Here is an 18,876-nt window from a genome sequence, read left to right on the forward strand (position 1 = left end):
GGGGAGACATATGATATCACATGAACCAACTGATAGAATCACAAAATGGCTACTGACCATTGTTAAGAAGATCAGAGGGAATAGGAAACATACGGCAGTCATACCACTAAGCCCAGAGAGCTACCTTCATGAACAGCACACTATCCAAGACAATGTTCCTAGACTTTTAGATTCCATGGACCAATAAAATTTAATTAAAAAAAGAACAAAAAGTAGAGACTAATGTAGGGGTTGCCAACTTTTAGTTTAGCCATGTAAGAAAAAACATCCAATCAACATCATTTAATAAAAATATTTTGGTACCACAGAATTAGGAATATGATCTCTAAATACAAAAACAGCCTTTTAAATGGAATAAATTCAGCTTTATGAAAAAGGCATTAAAGCTCCTTGATTTTGTTCGTTTCCACAGAGGACTGGCATTTGAGAACCACTGTCATCAGTTATTCTCATGAAGTGCCACACCATGGTGGTCATCAAAGGACCAGCCACTTCAAAGATGTACATGAACATGCTGTTTCAGAGGACAGAGTTGCAGTCAGGAAATGAACAAGACACATGACCTCATTACCCATGCCAGAACAAAGTAGATAATAACCAGAACAAGAACCTGAACAGAGCCAGTCGGAGAAGAAGTGTACCACCGTGGGAAAGACAGTAGACTGTATAGTTATCTCCAAGATGGGGTATGACCCTAAAACTATACAATCTACTACCTCATCCCACAGAGCACCAGTGTCCATCTTCAGCCTATGTGGGCCAGCTACTCGGAACTATCAGGATAAAGAAGCAACCAATTGATTAGTAAGAAGGGAGAAAGGGAAGGAGAGTTACCTGAGAGATTCTGTTCAGTGGAGTCATTTGACTTAGATGCAGTACACTGCAAAAAGAAGGGATAGACCAATGTGGGACTTTGCAAGCACCTAAGATAGAGGTCAACTGTAATAGTCACCATCCTCCACCCAGACCATCTAGGAGTTCAGTGATCTAATGGAGAATGCTTTGGCCATGTGACCAAAGGAAGGTGATCATTTCACTGTGCAAATATATGACCAATTTCTCTATACATACTCAGGTTCAAGAATGGTTTGGGGCTGAGGGGGAAATAAATATGGAAGGAAACGATAATAAAAACCCCTTAGGAATGGGCACGATCATGATCATTCTAGCAAGAATTTCTTGGTTTCATCTATGTATTTTTTCCCTTCATGGGGCTTATTTTTTATTTTGTCCACTCTACTCTTTTCAGTCACAGGCTAGGTTCACTTATTTTTCATCCTATATCAAGTGTGAAACAATGTGTGTATTAGGTAAAAAGTTCTATATAAAGATATTTGTTAGATCAACCTTGTTATTTTAACTGAACACTTCACTACCCTTATTTTTAATCTACCTGATTCCTTAACTGCTGAGTAGGGTATACTAAAGTCTTTCACTCTCAAGGCTTATTTCTTTGTATTTCTATCAGTTTTTCCCCCTTTTATATCAAGTGATACACTGTAATGTATAATTCTATCAACATTTACTCAGACATTTAAAAGATCTCTGTCTGAGGTCCCAGAAGTTTCAGAAAAAAGTAGGTAACTTCCTTCTAAACCAAAATTGTATTAGTGATTTTATACATGTGAGCCCTAGAAAAAATGACATGTGGTGATGGGGTTCAGAGTACAAACATTTTCTCTGATCTGACACCTAGGCTGATCTTACTCAAATGACGGAATGGGGTCATCTCGGTAAGATTCCCCACACTGGCAGTTCACCGACAGAAATGGAAGTGGGCGACTAAGAGCATGGACTTAGATAAGGTTTTTCTCCTTGTCTTGATGCTGTCCTTGGCGGTAGAGACTATGCAGCGTGACTGTTGAGTGAGAAGCCATTCTGCTTCTGGCTCCAGTTTTTCCCTTGACACTTGAGAAATCTCCCCTCTAGGTTTGAATTCTTTCCCCTAAAAACCAGGTCAATGTATGGTGAATTTGAAATAAAAAATTTCCCAGGTTCAACGTGAACGTTCTAGGATTCTTCAGTGATTCCTGGTGCCATGTGTATGCCAAAACCACATTACGGCAGACACAGTCAAAGATGAATCCTCCCAGCCCTTGGGAATCACCTGTGCACTCTGATCCCTGTTCTCCTTATCTTCTTTGCCTTTATCAGTTATCTTTGTTTCTTCCTCAGCCAGTTGTTTCCTGCGCTTCTCTCGCCTTTCTTCCAGCTCCTCATCCCTCAGGAATTCCAGGTGATTGACAATGGACACTTTAACCACTGTTTCAAAGAGGCAAAAATCAAAGGCTGCTCTGGTGGGGTCAGGGAGGAAGCCAAGAGGCAGAGCTTGTAGCCACAGAGAACCAGGGAAACAACTCTCCACACGTTTGCCCTAGCTCTGGAAGGCTCACTACTGCCCTGATAACCAAGCTGCCACGCACCTGAAACACAGTCATGCATGCTCTCAGCATCGAGAACTTTGCATTCTTCTGTCCAGCGGGTCAGGGCTGTGGGGATGCTGGACAGGGTTCCTGTAGGGACAGCAAAGGGGAATGAGATTCTTGGCCTTGTCAAGCATTAACTGATCCACCGATCCAAAAATTGCAGTATTTCCCTAAAAGGACCCAAGGTCTATCACAATGTTTAGAACATAACAAGTACCTAGAGACAATAAAGTTTTTGTTGCCCATGGCTAAGTCACTGAGTGGTTCTGACTGCTATAAAATGGGGGTTTTCTATAGGGCAGACACTGTCTTGCTTTTCCTCAGCAGGGAAAAAGTAGAATCTGACAAATTCTACCCTCCCTTTCACCACACAAACTTGCCTGCTTGGCTGGTAGCTGTGCTCTGATCATGGAAAAAGTCATCCAGCAGCTCATCATCAGAACGGGCGATGATGTGGACGTCATCGTTGCCTACCAGGAGGCGGGCCCGACCCCGGCTTTGTAGGGGAAGGCTGCTGCTCAGCTGAAGGATGTCAGCAGCAGCTGAGGGACCAAGCAACCTGTAGGGTAATGGTGGGTACCATGATCACTGTTAAGTCCAGAGGTGCCCTGCAACCTGTTACCATGAGATCCTCTTCATGCATCCTCTATTAAATGCAGAACATGATTATAAACCTGATGATGTGCACACAAGTCTAAATTATTTTTCTGAATACCACCCTGGTTTTGTACTTAAGTTGTATATTATTCCATAGTTCCTGGCACCAAGTGGGTGTCAATAAGCTCCCACGTGCCAGGCACTGCGTCAGGTCACATTGCCTCCACTACACCCTCTCTGTTGTCTGTACACCAACCATTACAACACTTATATGCCTTTCTTTTACTTCTTAAGATTGTTTGTCTCACTAAACTCTAAGCCTGAGGGCAGGGATCTTGTCCCGTCTATATCTAAAGTGTTAAGTGCTTGGCATGAGACACTTAATAATTGCTAAATACATGCGCAGAACTATTGACATAATTTGGTATTCCCCAAAAGGCTGCACTCCCCAAAAGGCTGCACATGTAATCCACAAAGAAATGGAACAAATACCTTATTTGTGTGTATGACAAGAACATTAAGTGATGGACTATTTCCCCCAAGGTTAAGACAATGCTAAAGCACAGTGAAAATTCTTACAAGAGCTCCGATGAATCCAACAGATCTCTGTAACTCACCTCTGCAGTATAAGAGGAGGGTTGGGCTGGCGATTCCCAGGGTAGTGAACATGAATGGTGTGGCCAGTATTGGCCGTCAGCTGCCTTAGGGTCCTCTGACTGCGCCCGATGCCCTGGGTGAGACGAGTTGTTGAAGAGCCACTGCCCAGTGTCAGAGAACTGTGGTCTGCATGGCGCACCATCAGTGGATGGGTGGTAGGGATATTTCCTGGGGATGGGGGGATGTCTGCTGCAAGGACAATATGTAAAAGGGTCAGTGTCAAAAAGAAATTTCTTCCATGTTTGTTCAAGCAGAATCATGTCTCCTGGGCCTTACTTCCTCACACGGAAACCTGAGCTTTGTCCTTTCTCCCTCATTCCCACAACTCATCTACAATCACTGACACTACCATAGCTTATGCCATCATCTCTCACTTAGATACTGCAACAGCCTCCTAAATAGTACCTTTTCCCAATCCATTTTCCACACTACAGTCACAGTGATGCTTCTAGGCCCCTCAGATACATGCTGCTCCCTTCACCTTGAAGACTCCTCTCCCGCTTCTTTACCTGCTCTTCTGTTCTTGGCCTAAGATGTCACTTTCTCTGTGAAGCCTGACTTCCACAGATTGGGTTAGGTAACTCTTTACCTCTGTGCTCTCTTACTATAGTGCAATGTAATGCCTGCTTAGTTATGATTCCTAATAAACCACTCTTATGAAGAACGAGGACTGTTTTCTTCTTTACTGCTGTATCCCTAGTACCTAGGATACAGTAGGCACTCCTCAAATATTGTTCAATTTGCTGAATGGACAGAGGCTCAACTCTAAGGGAAACTGATGAAAATCACAAAAATGCAAAATAATCATAGATGTTATCTTCAAAGTTATCTAATCCAACCCATTTTTTTCTCGAACTTTTCATTTACAGGTGACAAACTGAGGCTCAAAGAGGTAAGAGATTAATTGGCCAAGAAAACAGACCAGAACAGTTCAGTGTTTTCTGCTACATCATGCTTGCGATTTAAGTTGTCAAGACCTGCCCTATCAAGACAGCTTGATTCTAAGAACTCGATTCTAACTTGACGCTAAAAGGGAAGTTTCACGGTGATGGGGGAGGAAGAGATTCACTCGTTCTCCCGAAAAGACGCATCCTGGATGAATAGAGTGAGTATGTTCAAATCTGCTCCCCAAAGCCAAGCTCAAAGGTGACCATTCAAACCCTCAAGATCTTGTGTTATGGACATAAGGATTATTGATTGCCCTGCCACTGTGGTGTGCACATGGGTGCCTGATGCAGTCAGCCTTGGTCTCTTTCTTTTTTTTAATCAAGCAAATCATCAAGTTGTCCAGGCTCTAAAATGGCTGCCTATTTACTGAGGTGAAGGGAACAAAAGCAGCCTCTCACTATTCCTTCTCCTAAGTATACACTAATGAGACAGATGGATTCAGATATCCCTTGCCCCAGGAAGTCAGCATAGGAAAAGAAGTGCTGTCTGTATCAGATCGGTTTGGTCCACTGCTTGGCTTACCCTAGAGAAGGGTATAAGAATCAAGAGAGAAAAACCCAGCTGAGCCCCTGTATCTTACTAGCACTGGAGAACATGTTGTCAAACTCAATGATGAGATCATCCTCCCGGTCAAAGCGCTCAAATCGGACCAAGGGAGAAGCGTTCATATCAGGATAATCCTCATCCAATTCCATCTCAGAGCCATCGTCGTCATCGTCTTCATCTCCCTCTTCACCTTCATCATCCTCCTTAAGGGAAAATAGGAGATGGAGAATTGCTGGAGGTAAGGGTTTTCTGAAGCCTGGTGCCATGGCCACATGTGCACATGAGGGAGGGAGACGCTGAGGCTAGCAACCCAGACTGTTGGTTTTCTGCAGCTCTATGTTCCCATGGAAGAGGTCATCTGAACCAACCCAAACGCAGTCCCCCCTCACCTGATCATCTTCCTCATCTTCCTCCTCCTCCTCCTCTTCATCCTGACTATCATCCTCATCCTCGTTACTGCCACTGCTGTCCTCTTCCTGAGTGTGCTCCTCCTCATCCTCAGGGTCCAGGATATTCATGGAATCTAAAACAAAGGGAGCACATTGGAGGACTAAACTGAGTAGCTAGAAAACAGGCTACTGTGCAGGCCAGCAGGCTGAGTGGGAAGGTGATGGGATATCTGACTCTATGAGAGGAAGAACCAGATCTGGGGTGATGTACAGACTTAGTGAGCCAGACCCGATTTCCTGAGAGTGCCAATCAATGCATCAACACACTGAGCAGGGTGGCTGAATGTGGAGGCTGGCTAGAGGGTGGTGCTTGAGGAGCCATGGTCTAGGACTTGGCCAAGTCTGCTGGTGCCCCCTTGCCTTTTCAGCCCTACTTTGCTATTGACTATATCCTGTTGGCAAGAGGGAACCTGGAGCGATGATAGCAGGCAGGTGAGAAGAAAGCGAACCAAGTAAGAAGTGACAAACTTTGGGCAAGCAGTAGTAACATGTTATTTGAAAAACTGGCTGAGGATAAAGTGGATGGTGTATGTCAGCGCATGCAGACAGATGCTTCCTTATTCTGCACATGTGGGCAGCTGCCTCCAGGAAAACCCTAGTGTAGTGTCTGTCAGACGTGCAGGGCAAGAAGGGAGGCCTTTCTGGCCTCGGCACTCTCACCTTCTCGGTTGGCCTGCAAGGTGGAAGCTTGGCTGAGGTTGGAAGGAGCTTCATCCATCAGCACGTCCTCTTGTGATTCATCCTCTCCACTTCTGCTCACTGAAGGTTACAGAGCAGAGCCTTCACTGAACAACAGAGGACTTCCCTTTCCAGACTGGGTGTGTCTAAAGTAGCTATGTACACCTAGCAGATATCCACTTTTTTTTGGATGAGGGAGAAGACCTGGATTGTCTGCTGTCAGCTAGCTAGGTGAGCTTGGCCAGTCACTTTACCTGTCTGAGTCTCAGTTTCCTCATCTGTAAAACAGGATGATCACATCTGCCCTGCCAATCCCACTAATTGTGAAACCACAGAGGATACTGGGTATAAAAAAGCTTTGTAAAACTTAAGAATACATGTCTACTTCCATTTATCCTTTGATTTCCTTGATCAACAAAGTAAAAACAAGTAACACATACACCCTCAGAGCCAGGTGACAGTAGGGTACCTTTGCCATTTTCCCTCTGAGATTTATAAAGGGCCACCCTCAGGGAATGATCATTCTTTTTACACTACTGAGACTCAGGGGCAGAAAGCCCCTGGACTTCATTGAAGAACTGAAAGGAAGCGCTTTCTCACCCTACAGCCTCCTCTAGGCCTCCATGAATAAACACTCTTTTGATGTGCTTGATGTATCATCTGTATCAATGGCCACTCCCACCACCTCCCCCACACAGGCAACACTTCAGACTGCCACAGGCCTGTAGACGTCTTGTGAATTTCTCATCTGTAAGACCGTCAACATCAAGACAAGCAGCGATCTAGGCTGGCTATGAGCCCTTAGGCAGAGCTGAGCAAGCAGATGATGAGAAAAAGGGTCCTCCCAAGAGAGACTGAGGCAAAGGAAGAGGCTATACTCAGTTCTGGGGCTCTCACCTATAATTGTACTGTTCCCAGATCCGCCATCCCTCTCAAGCAACTCATCTATCAGGTCCTCCAGCTCATTCTCAACCTGGAGAGAAATAGAACATATATATGGATGCACACAAGTCTATCATTGTGCTAGCACCGAAACCCTAAAAAAGGCCAGCAAAGCAGCATACATTTCTAGGATAACATGTGACAGAGGATGTTATGTGAAACCACACATTCGGTGCTAATTAGCACAGAAACTACCACGTGCTACCAATCCACAACCAGACTATCCTTCAAATGGGTCCATCCCAGTTATCTGATACTGGGTTGTCTTTATACTGTCCAGGAAGACATAATAGATCTTTTTAAAGCCAGCAGCTTAGGACCACAGGCCCAATTTCTTACCCAATGCTACCAGCTCCAGAAATTACAATGCTTTCCTTTAGGGTCTTTAGAAGACTGCTGTTTTAATGCCCCAGCAAGAGCTGGTGCTATAGGCATAAGGTGGTGTTAAGGAGCTTCCAATAATGACCAGAGCCAAAGTAAATCAAAGACCCGGGGCCCAACGGTCTCAGGTCAGCTTTCTACTTCAATGTTTCACCTGTGCCTAAGTTTTCTGGTTGGGATCTATATCATTTCATAGTACATGGCATCCTGGCCCTGCCCCCACCCCTCTTTTAATACAGTACAAACACATTTACTGAGCATCTACTAAGCATATCACCCATGCTCCTCTGCAAAGCAGCCAGCATTGAGGCAAGGATCTAAAGTACTCACCCACCCACACCACCTGGCAAGGGTTTGGTTCAGCGCCGCAACAGGGAAATGCTGGGTGATCTGCCTCCCTACCTGCATCTCTTGTGAACTGAGCACCTCAGGCTGCCCAGCAATCACCACTGAGTCGGTTTCAGCCTCCCCATCCATGATATCCCCATCTGCCACCTCTGTCTGAGTGACATCATGATCCTCCTCCTGCACTTCTGCTTCCCCAGGCTCGCCTGAAACAATCAACCAACCAGCAAAATAATCAAAGAGTGCCTATGTGCTGGGCACCATGAGGCAAGTGCAAAGACAATAAGGTCCCTTCCTTGGGCAAGTTTGTTAAGTTCTCAGAGAATAAACGAATGGGTGACAAAGGAAAAGACAAGGCTACGTGTGAGGATAGCCAAACAAGGCTGCATTTTGAAGGAATTCTTTGTGGGGCAGATTCCCACGCCACTATGACAGATCTCTGGAAGGCCAGCAAGTTCCCAGGGAAACACCACCAAGCCAGAACAGTTGTGATCCCAGGCCCATAAAGCAACTACTCCCACCTCTCCAGTCCATTGGCTCTGATTCCCTACCTGGGTCCTGCTGGTTGCTACTGGAATCTTGAGAGGCTCCTTGGGCATCCTGCTCAGACTTGTTCTTGCTAGAAGCACTCTTGCTGCCAAAAAGGCTACTGGGCTGGTTCACAATCCGGGAAAGTGTTTCCAAAGGCTTCAGAGCAGCATTGACTGTGTTGGCCATGTTGGGACTGAGATAAGGGAAGATAAAGAGATGGACTGAGCACAGAAATACTAGGTGTCTATCTTCTAAGTGACACTAAGCTTCTTACAATGGAATCTACTAAGAGAAAAGGGGCATAAGGTCGTACAACTAACACTCTACTTTTGTTTAGAAAAAAAAAATTTTGACTTAAATGTCTTCAAGGAACCCACCCTAAAAGCAAGAGTTAAATCAATGCCTTATTTCATGGGGCCATGGAAAGCACATGAGTAACAAATTCTTGACTGGAAATCAGAATGTATTCTGGATGACCACATGCAAGCAAGCCACTTCTCAGATGTACTCAGGATTTTTTTTTTTTAAACCACCAGCATTTAGTCCCCAAACCCTAAAAGCTCAAAGGAAGGAACATGATAAAAGTTTTCTTTTTTTTTTTTGGAGACAGGGTCTCGCTGCGTCACCCACGCTGGAGTACATTGGCACAATCTCAGCTCACTGCAACCTCCACCTCCCAGGCTCAAGTGATCCTCCCACCTCAGGTTTCCAAGTCGCTGGGACTACAGGCGTGAGCCACCATGCCCAGCTAATTTTTCTATTTTTTGTAGAGATGGGGTTTCGCCATGTTGCTCATGCTGATCTCGAACTCGTGAGCTCAGGCAACCTGCCCTCCTCGCCCGGCTGATAACAGTTTGAAGTCCTGTGAATTTCAAATTATACTCTGTAGGGCTTCCTAGAGTTCAATAAAAGTACAATAGGGGCTGCAGTTGGAGGTGTGGTGTGATTTCTAAGTGTAATAAGGTGTGTGAGACCAACCAGGTGCCCACTAACACCAGAGCAGCTCTGCTTTTATCTGCTTTATGTGTGTATTTATGTGTGAGTCTATGTATGTATGTATGTATGTATGTATGTGTGTGTGTGTATATATATATATATATATGCTCACTAGTAGTACCAAGATGGCAGTCTCTGATATCACATCACACTAAAAGTAACCAAGACTCGTCAGAACAAGTGATCCCAGGAATAGGGCAAGGAAGGGATAAGGTAAGCCTGGGATATCTCATTGTGCCAAAAAGCTTTCAAAAATTAATGGGACAGCTGGGCGTGATGGCTCACACCTGTAATCCCAGCACTGTGGGAGGCTGAGATGGGAGGATTGCTTGAGCCTAGCCTGAGCAACATAGTGAGACCCTGTTTCTATAAAGAGGAAAAATAACAACAAAAATGGGGAGAAAAAATTAATGGGATCATTACCACAGGCCCAGCTGAGTATCAGAAAGAATAATGATAGTAATGGAATTATTCATTACAAAGTGGAAATCTAACAGAAACCACCCTCCCACCTCAGCCTCCCAAAAAGCTGGGACTACAGGCGTACATGCCCAGCTAATTATTGTATTTTTTTGCAGAGACAGGGTCCCACTATGTTGCCCAGGTTGGCCTCGAACTCCTAGGCTCAAGTGATCCACCAGCCTCGGCTGTGATCAAATTTAGCATCACAAGTATTGGGACCAAGTGGTATTCACCTGTCTCCTGACGTGATGTGAGAAGGGCAAATATCACCCATGTAGTATTTTTGCCAAAAATATTTAACCTGACCCTAACCATTAAGGGAGCAATTACATCAATGTAGACTGTGAGATGTTCTATAAGACACCAAGCCTGGATTCATCAAAACAGGAAAATGTCATAAAAAAAAAAATGTGACAACCAAATGCAACATGTGATACTCACTGAATCCCGGATCAAAACACTCTCCCTCAGAGTATAAAGACATAATTGAAATAACTGGGAGTATGTGTATATAAAATTGTATAAATTTAGTATTATTATATTATTGGTAAATTTTTTGGATATGACAATGGAACTGTACCCATATAAAGGAATATTTGTTCTTAGGAGACAGATGATCAAGTACTTAGAGGTAAAGTTTTACAGTGTTTTCAACTAATTTCAAATGATTCAGCTCCTGAAAGGACAGGAAGGGAAGAAATAAAGCAAAATGTTCAGCAGTGGTTAATCTAGGTAGACACATGGTGTTCATTACAGTACTGTGAGTTTGACATTTATAAATGTTTCAAAAAATTGATAGGTTTGTAGCAAAAGGACAATTTAGTCATCTTGAAGGGGCCACATAGGTCAAAGGTGTAATAATTTGAGCATGAAAAAGTGACTGCAGTGATCCAAATAAATTCAATCACTAGTTTCAAAACAAAACAAACATGAAAAGTCGAGTCCATAATACGACTTAAAAAATAGAAAGCCAGAAAAAAACCTACATTTGAATCTCAAATGTAAATAGAAAGAAATTAAGTTTTTATACTGCCTTTATAATAGAAATTATATTTTAGCACAACCAGACATTCCCTGTGAGGCTAACACAGAAAAATGCCAGTTAATAATGTATTCGAAATGAGAAATTAGAAAGCTTTTATTCATAAGCCTCAAACAAATTAATTGATCCAGGCAAGAATTATCAACTGATGTTAAGCCTATTATTTAGGTATATGATTGATAGTGCAGACATTTGTAAAGTGCCAAAATAACAGAGATGACTTTCTAGTAAGAACAAAAAGTGACAATTATCATGGGAGATGTGTCTCCCATGATACAATATGAGCTATACATCACCTAGGCTACACATTTCAGCCCAAAATGTTTAAACTGCTTCAATAAGCCTCTAAAGCCTCTAGACCTAACTAGAAGTTTACAGAAAATATCAGGAAGTAAAGGATTAAGTTAAACTACACTGCAAGGAAGCAACTGCACCAAGTTTAGAAGGCAAAAACACGGTCGCTTCAACAAGCTAGAATCATGAACAACAAAAACAAAATAAAGATCGAAATAATGAAAAAAAAATTGTTTTAGAATAAGAGAGATTCAGAAAACATAGCCAGATGTAATACAAGTCCTTAATTGGATTCTGGTTTGGAGAAAAATGCTTAATTATGGATTTGGGCATTAGGTAGGATGAAACTTATTTTCATAGCAAGGAAGTGACCAGTAACTGAAAATAAAAACGAAAATGCCCCAAATTTCCCCCAACACAATAGCATGTATCACATCATGTTAGTAAAGAATACATTATTTATGCATGCAAAGAAAAACACTGAATAATAAACCAATAAGGTAATCATGGTATCTGGGTGGTAGGAATACAGTGTCTACTTCTTATTTTTACTCATCTGTATTTCTTATAATATACATATAATCTTCTAATAAGTGGTAATTTTTAAAGTGGGGGGAAGCTTGAAAAAAAAATCACTATTATAGTTCAACTCTTGAGTTTATAGCAAGTAAGAACCAAGGCTTTAAGAAAGACAAGTGCTAAAAGCCACAATAAGAAAGACTTGGGTCTCCCACTTGTACCCAAAGTTTTCCCACTACACCAGCTACCTCAACATCATTCGTGTAGTGAGGCTGAAGAGAAGGAAAAGCCTGGGGCTGGGGCATGATTTTACCTGGACAGGTCTAAGCTGTGAGGTACTCTGGCCAGGTCATTAACCAGTCCCTTCTTCAGGAAAAGCCGAATGATGTTGTTCATGCCATTGTGCTGGGTCTTCGCTGTGGCACTGCTGTAGAAGCTGGAGGTGGAGGGGCAGGACTCCATGATAGTACTGATGATACACATCACTGCCTGAAGCCTGGGAGAGAAGTTTTGACATCTCTATCATATGAATATAGCCATTTCTCAGGCCAAGTCTTCACAAAATAGCCTCAGATAACCCTCCTGTAACTTTTGTATTTCCTTCTGGAAATAACATCTAAACAAACAGGTGAGAACACACTCCCTAAGGTGATAGCATTCGTTTTCTCTTTTTTAGACAGGGTCTCACTCTGTAGCAGGGTGGAGTACAGTGGCGCAGTCCTGGCTCACTGCAACCTTCCTGGGCTGAAGTGACACTCCCACCTCAGCCTCCCGAGTAGCTGGGACTACGGGCGCGTGCCACTACGCCCAGCTAATTTTTTGTAGAGACAGGGTTTCGCCATGTTGCCCAGGCTGGTCTTCAACTCCTACTCCTGGGCTCAGGCAATCCACCGGCCTTGGCCTCCCAAAGCACTGGGATTACAGACGTGAGCCACCGTGCCCAGCCCCTACTTTAAATAAAATTTAAAATATAAGATCAAATAACCTGCTCAACTTCCTTGAAGACCTTAAAAATACACTTAACATTTCCCTTTGTTTTCTCTAGGTTTACCCACTTACTCTAATGGTAATCAGTGCTCTGGGTATTTTCAACCGCCAGAACTATTTGAGCGGACCAGAGAGTATATGATGCCAGTATGACAAAAAGTTTTGTTCAAGTGCAAAACCACCCATGGACTAAGAAAAAGAATAAGGGGATGTTCTTGGCTATTAGCCCTGGGACAGGTATGAATCTTACCTGGCATGTTTCTCTGTACTCTCAGCCATAGCCAGTGCCCGTCCAAGGGCTGCTTTTACTTCATTCACTAGGGCCACCTGGGCATCTGTGCCACTCCCTGCAGCAGCCAGGCTTGCGAGGAACAGGCGGGCCAGGGCAGGGGTGTCCTTGTCTTCTGCATTCTGGGTATGTGGGAGCAGGTGGTCCAGAACAAAAGCTAGCACACTGCAGTCCTGAAAAGTCATGAATCACGACATTTACTTACAAGCACAATTATGCCATATCATTTGCACAGGACCAAAGATACACACACACATAGTATTTCCTTAAGTCACCCAATGAGTGATTATTAGGTCCACTTTATAGATGAAGAAGCCAAGGCTCAAAGATACAAGCAAGTAAGGAGCAAACCCAGATTTTAGAAAACTTCCAAATGCCACCCATTTCCCACTGCACAGCTTATACACTGTTATGTAGATGTCATGTATTTTTAAAAACATTTTTTAAAAACTTTATTTTTATTAAAATGTTTTTAAGGAGATGAGGTCTTGCTATATTGCCCAGGCCAGAGTACAGTGGCTATTCACAGGCATGATCATCGCACACCACAGCCTCAAACCCCTGTGTGTGTGTTCTCACACCTCAGCCTTCCAAGTAGCTGAGACTACAGGCATGTGCTATTGCACCTATCTTAAAATATTTTCACATGTGATATTTAATAGAACTACTTACAGCAAATCTATAAATAGATAAGTATTTTCTCTTTTGATAAGCGGTAATCTGAAGCCCCCTAAAGAAGTGGCTTGCACAGAAGAATTTAATCAAGGGCTGAGGATTCAAACCTTGATTCCTAATTAAGTGCTATAAACCCTTCAGTGTTCAATTAAATTGAAATTATTTACTGACACCTACAATGTGCCCAGGACCCTGTGCTACAATAGAAGCTGGTAAGAGCTGAGCAAGAGACAGCAGAGTCACAGAAACTAATATGCAAAAATATTTAATGCAAGGTTATTTAAAGTAACGAAAAAGGCTCAATAGAGGAAGGAAATTAAGTCAGACTCTTCTTTTTTCTCTAACTACAATTCCTGCCTAGACAATTCCTTATCTTAGAAACAAATTCTATTGTCATTCAAGCAAATTTTGGATGAAAATACACTGAACATTTTTGGAACTACATAGGTGACAGTTGCACAACACTGCGAATGTACTAAATGCCACTCAACAGTACACTTTAAAATGGTTGACTTTATGTAAATTTTACCTCAATAAAGAAAATGCATTGAATAATTTGAGAGTCTGAGAAACTGAATAAAGTGACCTTGTCAAAACAAAACAATTAGAAATAACAATTAATTTCCCAGTAGTGAATACATACAAAGTTAAAACTATTTTCTCAATAACCACGTAGAAAGGACTTAGCTTTGGAATCATAGCCCTAGCTTCCAATTTTAGCTCTGCTACTCTGTAGTATGGTCCCAGGCAAGTTACTTACCTCTTTGAGCCTTCTCTCCTCTATTAAAGAGATCACTATCAACAACCTTGCAGTGTGGAGGTGAGGATTAACAATAGTATTTATAAAGCACTTACCAATACCCAGTACTGGTAGGTCACTGGACACATATTAGGCAGATACTTAATAAATTTGTAATTAAATATGTTAATCCACAGGTAATACTATTATACATTATGAATACAACTGGCATAAATGAGTTAAAGCTTTGGAATAAAGCCTGGCTAGGTGTGATGGCTCATGCCTGTAATCCTAGCACTTTGGGAGGCTGAGGCGGGAGGATCACTTGAGGCCAGAAGTTTGAGACCAGCCTGGGCAATATAGCAAGACCTCAAAAAAATAAAATTAGCTGGGCGTGGTAGCATGTGCCTATAGGTCCCAGCTACTTGAGAGGCTAAGGTGGGAGGATCACTTGAGCCTAGGAGTTCAAAGCTGCAGTGAGCTATGATTGTGCCACTGCATTCTAGCCTGGGAGACAAAGTGAGACTCTTAAAAAAAGGAAGCCTATTTATGTATTTATAGGACTTATGTCCAGAATATATTTTAAAAACTCAATAGGAAAATAGAGTAAAAGAGCTGAATAGACATTTCCCAAAAGAGAATGAACAAATGGCCAATAAAGACATGAAAAAAATGGTCAACAGGGAAATGTAAATTTTAACTATAATGCAATACCACTACAAACCCATTAAAATCGGTAAAATGAAAAAACACCAACTGTTGATCTCCCATATGCTGCTGGTAATAATATAAACTGACCTGGCCACTCTGGAAAACTTTTAGCATTAGCAGAACAACTATCATACTCTAGAGCTCAGCAACTCTTACTCTTAGGCATATACTACCCAACAGAAATTGGGTAGTTCACGAACTTATATATATGCATAAGAATGCTCATAGCAGCACTATCTGTGATAGCTCCAAAGGCAAAATTACCCAAATGTTTATTAGCAGTAGAATGGGTAAAAGATGTATTTGTTTTGGTACATGGTACATTCCACAGTGGAATTTTATACAGATGAAAATAAACTTCACCTGCACACAAAATGAATCAAGTATGTTAAGCAAAAGAAGCCAGGCAAAAAAGAGAGTACATTCTATGAGATTCCATTTACATGAACTACAAAACCAAATTACGGCACTAGAACTCAAGATAATGGTTATCTTGAGTGAAGGTGAAATGGTTGGGAGGAGATGCACTAAAGAACAAGGAGGGCAGCTTCTAGGGAGCTTGTAATGCTTTATTTAACTTGGCTAGTGGTTACCTAGGAAAAACAGACTATTTAAGATTTGTGTATTTTTCTATGTATATTAAACTTGGATTAAAGTAAGAATAGCTTTAAAAATGGCGGTTGCTTTCAAAGACGGCAACACTAGTGCCCCTACTCACTCTCAGACCCTTTTGCCACTTACTAACCATAAGATTACAATGTGATCCACAAAACAAGGCACCCTTATGGGAAAAAATATTTGGGCACCCATTTTACATATGTGGGAACATGTGATACAGTTTCTCAAAATGCCCCACTCACTTAAAAAATCTAACCTGAGAATAATTCTGCATCAGGACACTTCATTCTTTTCCACAGCTCTACTAATGAACATTTAAGGCTTTTCCTTTATTTTTATTACCAATACTGCTACCACATCTGGTGTCTTTGCACATGTGTGAGTACATCTGGAAGATGAACACCTATATTCTTATTTATATGGTTTATTCAACTGTCCTTTAGACACTTTTACTTAGATGTCCCACAGATACTTCTCAAAACTCCTCATTTTCTCTTCAAACCTTCCCCACCCCATTCTATTTTCTTGTTAGATGCCAACCCATAAAAGCAATTAAAAAAACCCCCACAAATCAAGAAACATCCTTGAGTCTTAATTTCCTTTTTCATCTTCCAAACCCAATTCTTGTCCATTTGTACCTTAAAAATATTTCTTCAACTCACCCATTTTCCTCCAACTTCACCAAGATCGTACGTTACTAGATTACTCTATCAGATTCCTAACTGTTCTCTCTGACTCCAGTCTTCCCTCTTCAATCTCCACAATGCATAACGAGGGACTTTCAATAGAACAAATCTCATTAACTCTCTCTCTCAGTGAACCTAATGAAAAAAGGCCTAGCTCTTTCAGGTTTTTTTTGAGACGGAGTTTCGCTCTTATCACCCAGGCAGGTGTACGATGGTGCGATCTTGGCTCACTGCAATCTCTGCCTCCTGGGTTCAAGTGATTCCCGCAATCTCTGCCTCCTGGGTTCAAGTGATTCCCTTGCCTCAGCCTCCCGAATAGCTGGAATTACAGGTGTCCGCCACCACGCCCGGCTAATTTTTTTCTGTATTTTGAGTAGAGATGGGGTTTTGCCATGTTGGCCAGGCTGATCTCGAACTCCTGACCTCAGGTGATCCGCCTGCTTCAGCCTCCCAAAGTGCTGGGATTACAGGCGTGAGCCACCGCACCCGGCCTTGCATGTCTGAAGATGCCTCTTCTCACTCATTACTTGGGTTAGCACTTAGCATGCACAGCTTCCCAGGAGTGTCTGACACAGGCGGTACCCAAATGATGGAAGTACAGTGTAACAACTTAAATAGAAGTTGGAAATATTACCTCTTTGATCAGTTCAGACTGGCCCACAGTGTAGCTGTAGTTGGCAATCAGGGTGGCAATACCAACATAGGACCTCACCAACTCTGCCAGAAGACGAAGGATAGTGGAGGTAGGCATTAAAGGTTTGCTGCCCTTGCCTTTCTGTTTGCCTTCCTCAGAGGCCCGGTCCCCTTCTTTATCTTTCTTCCCATCTCGAGACTCCTCTGGAGTTGAAGCTGTTGAGAAAAGTCAAACACTGGTTCAATTCCACACTGGAACACTGGCAAAATCAAGTCTTAGGTGGAAAAGAATGCTATTTCTCCTCCACTTTAAGCCACCTGTACAAACTGAATGCTCTCGTGACACTGCAGTGCAAGAGCAGAGAACCAGGATAACTCAGGTCTCAGATTTATGTGGTTACAGTACAACAGGGATGCTTTGCCCAACTATTTGTGCATTTCCCTCCATTTCCCTCCTTTTACATACTCCAGAAACAGTCTACTAACAGTTCTTCAAACATGTCTTGCTCCCTTACTTCTTTCTTCCGTCTGCCTAGCACACTTTTATCTAGTTCAGCTCAAATGCTGACCTCCTCCATAAATGCTTTCCTGTCTCATCTAGACATACTGTGAGATACTTTACATGTCCATTATATCTTATCCAAGTATGCCTTCATTCTGGCAGTTATCCTGCATTATAACTCTTGCAGGTCTCAGTCACTGGACAAAGTACTTTAAGTACAGGGAACAAATCTGATCCATTTTGGTGTCCAATATAGTCTGCCACATAGTGGGTAATGCTTCCCTTGAATCAGCACCATCATCCACACTATACACTACATATGGCCAGTAAACCCAGTAAAATGAGTTAACCAATTATTTCACTAATATTAGCCTTTTAAATTTATCTCCAGGAACTAGTATGATTTTAAACAAAATGTCTCCTAAATTGGATCACAAAGACCTTTCCTATCTAAGGAGAAGCACCTCTTTAAAGGTCTCATTAGACTTACTCCCAGGGACATTTTTCTAGTTCATGGTGAATAGTCAATGGGCTCTGTTAACATTGCTGGAAGACAGGCATCCACCACGTAAAGCATGTAGCTAGAATAATATCACTGGCATAAAATCTCTATAAGCCAGTTTTTAGAAACCCCCCAAATAATTATGGCGTGATTTAAAAAGTAAAACTAAAATATGTTACCACAGCAACCATTACTAGGTTGGTTAACTTACAGTTCCATTAACTTTAGCATATAGAGACCCTTTATTACAGAACACTGAGCTCACCTGAGAAAGTTCACTTAGACCAGTAAACGTAATAATTAAGTCTGTATTCTCCTACCCCCTGCACAGGACACCTACAGTTTTTTCAAGTTGTTTTCCTAAGGAATAAGAACATGGTAGTGAGAAAAGCAAATCATTACCCTCTCCTTGGGAGGTCCCAGATGCGGAAGTCTCAGTGGAGGCACCATCTGCAGCAAAGACCTGACTCTGTAGAAGAAGAAAACTCCTGAGCTATTATGAATTTCAAAAGCACCCGTCTGCAAATGGCAGAACTCCTTCCCAGGGCACTGGCTGGGAATGCCACAGATTCTCTTTGGCCAACCTTTTAACCACCTTACACCTTTATACTATAATCTGTGGGAGGCTATCATAAATACAGTGACTGGGAGACTGTGGGGGAGGCGGGGAAGGAAAGGGAAAAGAAAAAAAATTAAAGAACAGTTCTAATCCTAGGAGAGA

The 18,876-nt window shown here is 42.3% G+C and overlaps 1 protein-coding gene across 29 annotated transcripts in view; it reads right to left on the reverse strand.

Moving 5' to 3' along the window:
• The window catches only part of HUWE1 (HECT, UBA and WWE domain containing E3 ubiquitin protein ligase 1), a 150,399-nt gene that overhangs the window by 23,525 nt on the left and 107,998 nt on the right, over window positions 1-18,876 (reverse strand). For 28 of the 29 annotated variants that reach the window (XM_003805901.6, XM_055106725.2, XM_063601490.1 and 25 more), the window contains 15 exons: window positions 18,558-18,624; window positions 17,153-17,367; window positions 13,051-13,262; window positions 12,127-12,309; window positions 8,521-8,693; window positions 8,027-8,175; window positions 7,199-7,274; window positions 6,284-6,382; window positions 5,564-5,697; window positions 5,209-5,377; window positions 3,641-3,869; window positions 2,807-2,985; window positions 2,424-2,513; window positions 2,108-2,262; window positions 835-880 (listed from right to left, as the gene is read on the reverse strand). In XM_003805901.6, coding sequence (XP_003805949.1) covers window positions 835-880; window positions 2,108-2,262; window positions 2,424-2,513; window positions 2,807-2,985; window positions 3,641-3,869; window positions 5,209-5,377; window positions 5,564-5,697; window positions 6,284-6,382; window positions 7,199-7,274; window positions 8,027-8,175; window positions 8,521-8,693; window positions 12,127-12,309; window positions 13,051-13,262; window positions 17,153-17,367; window positions 18,558-18,624 — 2,176 coding nt within the window. The remainder of the gene's footprint in view (window positions 1-834; window positions 881-2,107; window positions 2,263-2,423; window positions 2,514-2,806; window positions 2,986-3,640; window positions 3,870-5,208; window positions 5,378-5,563; window positions 5,698-6,283; window positions 6,383-7,198; window positions 7,275-8,026; window positions 8,176-8,520; window positions 8,694-12,126; window positions 12,310-13,050; window positions 13,263-17,152; window positions 17,368-18,557; window positions 18,625-18,876) is intronic. The other variant, XM_063601493.1, reaches the window with a different exon arrangement.

This window comes from Pan paniscus, chromosome X (assembly GCF_029289425.2).
Source record: "Pan paniscus chromosome X, NHGRI_mPanPan1-v2.0_pri, whole genome shotgun sequence".
NCBI lineage: Eukaryota > Metazoa > Chordata > Mammalia > Primates > Hominidae > Pan > Pan paniscus.